The following is a 7,716-nucleotide window of genomic DNA, read 5'->3' as shown; positions in this document are numbered from 1 at the left end:
AGCGAACATTCACTTGACATGTGGCTCGTGTATTTTTTAATCCGAAAGGCGTGAATAATGTGGAACAATGAAATGAAGGCCTCCTTTTGTGTGAGAGGAGTTACTGTATTTTCTCCATTTGTAATGTGCAGTTTTAAGGTCGTTGTATACAGAAATTGCTTCCATTAAGCTCATGGCCTCATGCCAGATGTTACATCTTCCAATTAATCAAACTTTTGACAAGTAAAAAAGGAGTCCAAGCCCCAAGTTAGATGGGCAACAAGCCCAGTTAGGAATGTATGGGTTTGTTTGGTCACGTAATTGGATTAAAATTGATCCTATTAAATTAAAGATACGTTAAAGAGAGAAAATATAAAATTATGATCATCTTAAGGATAGAGGATGGATTATTTATAAAGACAACTTAGTCATTCTAATCCTCCTAAAAATGACAGGATTATAGGCATAATTTCCTTCGTAGCTAATTCTTTTTTAGTCCCCTTCAAATGAAAAACAATCCCCTCCATAGTTCTACTTTCAATTTGCCATGAAATTTGAGAGTTTTCTATTCTAATTCGACCAGGTGTACCAAACGAGAACTATGAGTTAATAGTGAGTTCAAAGAAAAAAAAAAACACATTGTCTAAAGGCCCGATTGCAGCTTTTCGCATTCGCCAACAAAAACTCAAAAATTCTTGAATAAGATACCATTTTGCTTTAAGAACAAAAAATGTTAATTGATTTTGTTTTGATATTAAACTCGTCATTTTTTCGCATTCAAGCATTATTTACAGGAGCCGAATTTTAATTGATTAAACCAATTAAATATTTTAAACCATCATTCGCTATTGTTTGCTTTTCTAAAATAACTCATTAATACGGTGACTCGAAAGGTGGAGAAAGATTTACATGACATTGATACAATATTACACTGGCATCTTGTGTCAATCAGATAAAATTATGCGTACATTTATTTACACATATCTTTATTTTATTGATACAAAACTCTCTTTAACGATGCATCTATATTGATTAAGTGATTCCCAAACCAGTCCTAGTTATTTATTGCTTGGGGTTTGTTGCCCTCACATCTACCCATTTTTGAAACATGCAAAGCTCCTCCGAGTCCCCACCGGCAGGAGGCGGCGCCATCTAAAAATTGATACAACCACGTGACTGCACCGTATTCTTTTCTTAAAAATAATATGTCAATCAAATCTAAGAGGAAGAGGGGGATGGACAGAGAGTTTTTCACGGACAAAATGGCCTCCAGCCGGGACCCACCCTACCCTAGGGCACTGAGAATATTCTTGCAGTCCCGTCGCATGCGGAGCTTTCGGAACGTGTCCTTCCCTGCACATGCAACCCTTCATCTAATGAGAACGACGACTTTATATGTGATTAATTTTATACGTCTTGCCGTCGAATATTCGATGCTGTCTTCCACGTGTTGTTCGGTTCCTATTCCTTCCCTTCATGTTGCTCTTTAGCTAATAATAAGCCAGCCCGCCGGCCAACCTTTTTTAAGCTTTTATTATTACGGGAATCAATGCTACCCGCTACCTCTTCACATTCGTCGCCCAACTTTTCTCCACGACACTAATATACAATACAATCAATTATGTATGGGAGAGGCCGAGATGAGTGATTAACGTTGAATTAAGTTATTAATTAAGTAATATTTAATTGTTATAAAAATGTATCATGAGAGAGTGATTATTGTCGTTTTGAGTACCTAATTAGTTAGCACTTGAACGCTAATTCTTGTAATTTAATTTGAAAACTACAAAATAAAATCTAAATTTTGTGAATATACAAAAATGGAGTACACTGTTCTGACCAACTTAATTAAACGTTAGGATATCTATATAATTCTACATTAGACTATAAGCATAAATAAGTGTGTGTGTGTGTGTATATATATATATATATATATATATACCGCTTGAAAACAAGGCATTCTTGTTTTTGCTACTGTTTCTTTCTTTTTCTTACTGCTTCTGATTCTGTCTTTCTTTCTTTCCCACTCCGATCAGTCTCTTGATCTCAGCAGCTAGCTTTCTGCGTTTGTGAGAATTACTTGGCAGAAAAGCAAAAGCAGCTGCAACAAGCTAGATGAATTAATCTGAATAAATATGGAGAGGAATATTTATGGTAATTGTGAAGGGGAAGGGAATTGTGGATATGAGAATGGGGTGATGATGACAAGAGACCCCAAACCAAGGCTAAGGTGGACGCCGGATCTTCACCACAGATTCGTTGATGCTGTCACTAAACTCGGCGGCCCTCACAGTATGCATATATTCCTTAATATTTTTCTTTAGGATCCATGAATTTGTGTCTATCAACAACTTGTTTATATACATATATGTTTTTTTTCTCTTAGTTCTTGTTGCTCCGATGAACTCTTTGGGGATTTTTAAGCTGGCATTTGAAGAATAAATATGTAATGTTATCAAGTTTAGACTATACACATTTGAATTTTGAATAATACTTTAGTTGACCTACTTTCAATCTCAATTTACAATCTGACAATATAACATATTAGACTATCTAACAAAACAAAACGCGAGTAGCATCATAAATCGTGTATAATGTATATGATCATGGTGAAACTTTGAATGCGTATTAGATTCAGTCACTTCTTTGTTCTTGATCAGTATTAAATATCCATTCAAATTTTAAAACACAATTATATGCCACTATAGATACAGAAGTCCAAATTTTCCAATTAATCCAGTTAGTTTAATTTTTAAGATGGATTCTGTTTTCAGAAGCAACTCCAAAGTCCGTCTTGAGGCTCATGGGCTTGAAGGGATTAACTTTGTACCATTTGAAAAGCCATTTGCAGGTATGCTTATGCTTCTTTCTTTGTTTCATGTTTTGGTCACTTTAACACTTCATTAATTACCTTCATTTACTCTCATTTGCTAAACTTGTCAATTGACAGAAGTATAGGCTTGGACAGCACGCTCAGAAACACAACTCCATCGAAGAACAAAGCCGGGAGAATAATGGTGAGAGCATATTACGAACAACTGGAAAAAAAACAATTGGATTCCTTGCTCAAATTACTACTAGCAAGGAACTGGTTTGAAAATTTCATTCACACAAAATGGGTTAAACGTTTAGCTAGCCTTCAATTAAAAGTTAAAACATAATGTACTAACGCCTTTTCTTGTAAAATTCTAGGGGACTCATGTGTACATTTCAGTAATCATCTTTCCACAGGTTCTAGCATCAAATCATCAAGAGGCGGTAATATCGAACAAGGGTACGTGAAACCAGTACTTATCAGCTCCACAGCGATTACAGCTTGGTTTACCAGTACTTAACTACTTGCTGTCCTGTTTATGCATTTAGTATGGCCCTCCTCTAGTGGTGCTTTGTATGTGTTCCCACCAATGCCTTTCGGATCACTCCGAAAATTTACTAGCTTTTTTACATTTTATTTGTTTAGAGATCAACCATTCACAAAAAATACATAAGCTAGTTAATGATCACAATTTTCTGTTTCAATTGTTTCACCGAAAGGTCTGTTTTTAATTCTGCACCTTTCTCACAAAATAATTTTGGTATAATCTTATTCTATTAACTCTCCATACGAGCGCTTGGATACTAACTAACGGTAATATACGGAAAACAGAACACTTCCATTGTCGGAGGAACTCAAGTGTCAGATTGAAGTACAAAACAGATTGCAAGAGCAGCTTGAGGTATGTTGTTTTGCTATCACTTACCTTAGTGTCCAAATACTATGCTAGCTTTCACTTGTGAGGGTGTGATAGGCAAAGCCTCACGTCGGAGGTTTAATAAACCTAGCAATGGCTTCTAAGGAGGGCCACCTCCTTTTCTAATTGTACATTTTCATACGGCTCATCTTCTAACCAATGTCGCTACTTTCTATAATAGGTTCAAAAGAAGTTGCAGATGAGAATTGAAGCTCAAGGAAAGTACTTGCAAGCCATATTGGAGAAGGCCCAAAATGGCCTCACCCTCGACGTGAAAGGACCTGATAACATAGAAGCAACAAGAGCCCAATTAACGGATTTCAATTTGGCTCTATCGAATTTTATGGAGAATATGAGCGAACAAGATCGAGGAGGCAACACAATAGAGATGAATGATATTTATAAGAAGAACAATGGATCAACTTTTCAGATATATGAAGAGGGAATAAGAGAAGAAAATAAAGATACAAAGATTAAGGTTGAGGGGGGTTCGATACGTTTGGACTTAAATACTAAAGGAAGCTATGATTATGTTGGTTCAAATGGAGGTGAATTCGAAACAAGATGCTTTCGTTTACAAGATACTACCCTTTGATGACAAAGACTTGCACTTTGATGATACAAGACTTAACAATCTTTTTATGCTTATATTGATTTGTTTTTCTGTTCATATCGCTGCTTGTATTCTATTATTTAAGAAGAAGTTGCATATTTATTTACACGTACGCCTTCTCCTATCTAAGTTCTCTAAACAAATGTAAGTTTGGCACACACATAAAGCAGGAGCAGGTGTCTCCTCTGGCTTGTTAAGCTGGCATGGATATTAATTTGTGGACTTCCCGACTTCAAAGGGGATGAATTTCACTTGATGAAGACTGATCGAACTGCTTGAAGTTGCCAAATCTTCTCAGTTGTAGCAGTACTCTATCATTCTCAAGAATATGAGAGCCAGGAGCGGGTCTCGTACTGCCACGTGATGGATGGGTCTCTTTGGCCTGCACGATGATGATAGGTCTCTTGGCCCCACGTGTAGGGTGAGTCCCCTTGGCTTCACATGGTTGTTGATGTGTAGACCTTCCATGTAAGGGGGCATGTTATTTTAAAAGCGCTTTCAATTATTTTAAAAGCTCATCCAAACGAACTTAGTGGTTATGAGATATTATCACACCTAAGCCAAGACTTTGAACGTTAATTCCCCTCCCACTTCGGCATCCTTTACAGAGAAACTATATAAAGTAAATCTCCTGAAATAATCTAAACTTGCTGTAAAAATACAGCTTTCACAATTACTTGAAATTCATGAGTAATGAGTTTGAGTCAAGAGTTTGAACATTCCCTTTCCATTTTGGCCTCCTTTCAGAGAATTAACAACATTAGGTAATATTTATGAGTTAACTTTAATATACATACTAAAAGTACTAATTTTGAGAAGCCATTGAAACCAAGCTTAATGATGAAACACGAACACAGTAGCAAGCAAAGATCTTCCGCTCCTAGTACACGCCTTATGCACTCCTATATGGGGTAGGGTTTTGTGCTAGAATATGTGTACAAGAGTGGGGACCTAAACCTTATATTTATAGGTGAGTATATTAGGTTTCTTGCCTATAAAGAAATCCCTAATACATATCTTTAGCACCTCTAGAATCAATGACCTAATAGGAAAGATATTCCCAATAATTATAAGTTTACTTGACCACCAAGTAATCCGGGATAACCAAATATTTCTTCTTATCTTGTATTCTTAATCAATTAAGACTCCTAAATAGATGTAAGCCCAATAAAAGTCTTACATTCTCCCACTTGGGCGAGACATCTATTCAAAAGTTCTCTTTAGGATCAAGAATCGATTTCCTTATGCGTGCAACCTTGGAAGATCTTTTGATAACAATATCTTTTCAAACTCAGTGTCAAATATCATTAGCTTGTAGAACTATAGACCATGACATTCAATAGAGCGAATACATGCCTCCATAATTACATACAAGCAACAATATTCACATAAAGTACCAACAAGTCATGGACAAGCATATATATATGGTCAGTGAGCTTAATGGTGGATATCACACTTAACACATATACGGTCCTCTTTACGATCACAAAGTGACCTTTAATGCTTAAAACAAGCCCTTATGTCAAGGCAACAATCTTGATATATAGCAAAATTAGCTAACTGGGATGAAATAAGTATGTAGAAACAGAACATATTATTCTTTAATGCATATACATGAAATTTCAACCAAAAGAAAATTTTCAAAACTGAAAAAGATAACTAGCAAACAAGAACAACTCGAGCTCCCACTATTCTAAGACATCTTCGAAACTTGATAGAACTCCTATGCTTGTCACATGTTTTAGAAAATCTACATTAGTGATAGCTTTGTTCAATGGGTCTACAATCATGTCCACGGTACTGATATGATCAACCATGGTGACTCCTTCTTGCACTTTCTCTCTAACCTTCAAAAACTTTATGTCAACATGCTTGAGTCCTGAAGATTTCTTGTTGTTTTTGCAAAAGAAAACAGCTCCCTTGTTGTCACAATACAACTGAATAGGTCTTGATATATTATTGACAACTTGCAAACCTGATACAAAGTTCTTCAACAAAATGCCATGCATCGTTGCTTCAAAACATGCCATGAACTCGGCATGCATTGTTGAAACAGCCACAATCTTTTGTTTGACACTTTTCCAAGCTATTGCACCACCTCCAAACATAAACACAAAGCTGGAAGTTGACATTAAGTCATCAGCACATCCAGCAAAATTAGAATCAGAATAACCTACGAACTCTTAACTTATCAGTCTTCTTGTAAACCAGCATGTGATCTTTGGTTCTTTGTAAATAATGTAGAACCTTCTTTGTAGCTTTCCAGTGTGCCATTCCAGGATTAGATTGGTACCTACCTAGAACACTAACAGAAAATGCTAGGTCGGGGCGAGTACATACTTGAGCATACATGATGCTTCCAACCACTGAAGCATAAGGCTTGTTCTTCATCTCCTCCCTTTCTATATCATTCCTCGGACAATCTTTGTTACTCAATTTATCTCCCTTGGAGATTGGAACTTCAACACTGTTACTCTTCAACATGTTAAACCACTTCAACACTTTCTCAATATAAGCCTTTTGTGAGAGACCTAACAAACCACGACTTCTATCTTGGTGAATTTCAATGCCCAAAACATAAGAAGCCTCTCCAAGGTCATTTATCTCGAAATTCTTAGACAAAAGCTCTTTGGTGTCATTTAATAAATTCTTATCAGATGACCATACTCCTGAGAATATTCCTGAGGTAAGCTCTACTATCCCTGTTGATGATACCGTTGTTCCGAATTATCAATTACCTTTCAGGCACAACCGAGGAAAGCCACCTAATCGGTATTCACCAGACACAACGAAATGCTCTAAATACCCCATTGCCAACTATATGTCATCACAAAAGCTATCAGAACCCGACAAAGCTTTTGTACAGCAAATATCCAATGATAGCAGACCAAGTTCATTGAAGGAGGCACTATCTGATGATCGATGGACCAAGGCAATGGAGGAAGAAATGGCTGCACTCCAGAAAAATCAAACGTGGGATTTAGTTCCACTTCCCCGAGGAAAGAGAGTTGGGTGTTGATGGGTGTACACCATCAAGTTGATGGGTCTGTTGAACAATACAAAGCACGATTGGTGGCCAAGGGATACACTCAGACGTATGGTGTTGATTATACAGAGACATTTGCCCCGATAACAATGATTAATATAGTAGGAGTATTGCCTTCATTGGCGGCCAACTTAGATTGGTCATTACAGCAATTTGATGTGAAAAATGCTTTCTTACATGGTAATCTTAAAGAAGAAGTGTATATGGATATTCCACCTGGTTATGCATCGGTTTTACAACCTGGAGTAGTGTGCAAGTTGAATAAAGCATTGTATGGGTTGAAACAATCACCTCGAGCATGGTTTGGTAGGTTCCGGACGGCTATGAGGAAATATGGGTTCAAGCAG

The 7,716-nt window shown here is 36.8% G+C and overlaps 1 protein-coding gene across 1 annotated transcript; it reads left to right on the top strand.

Moving 5' to 3' along the window:
• Positions 1-1,912: 1,912 nt before the first annotated feature.
• On the top strand, positions 1,913-4,431 carry LOC103938767 (myb family transcription factor PHL11). Its single transcript, XM_009348812.3, has 6 exons — positions 1,913-2,271; positions 2,754-2,830; positions 2,930-2,996; positions 3,172-3,253; positions 3,626-3,695; positions 3,892-4,431. The coding sequence occupies exons 1-6, from the start codon at positions 2,115-2,117 to the stop codon at positions 4,303-4,305; spliced, it is 867 nt and encodes a 288-aa protein (XP_009347087.2). The 5' UTR covers positions 1,913-2,114; the 3' UTR covers positions 4,306-4,431.
• Positions 4,432-7,716: the final 3,285 nt, after the last annotated feature.

The sequence above is a fragment of a genome, unplaced genomic scaffold (assembly GCF_019419815.1).
Source record: "Pyrus x bretschneideri cultivar Hongxiangsu unplaced genomic scaffold, Pyrus_bretschneideri_v1 Contig69, whole genome shotgun sequence".
NCBI lineage: Eukaryota > Viridiplantae > Streptophyta > Magnoliopsida > Rosales > Rosaceae > Pyrus > Pyrus x bretschneideri.
This window is presented reverse-complemented; position numbering and strand designations above follow the sequence as displayed.

Coding starts and splice junctions, on each gene's coding strand:
- LOC103938767 (XM_009348812.3), top strand. CDS start 2,115: ATGGAGAGGAATATTTATGGTAATTGTGAAGGGGAAGGGAATTGTGGA. Junction 2,997..3,171: donor ACAAAGCCGGGAGAATAATG/GTGAGAGCATAT, acceptor GTAAAATTCTAG/GGGACTCATGTGTACATTTC. Junction 3,696..3,891: donor GATTGCAAGAGCAGCTTGAG/GTATGTTGTTTT, acceptor TTTCTATAATAG/GTTCAAAAGAAGTTGCAGAT.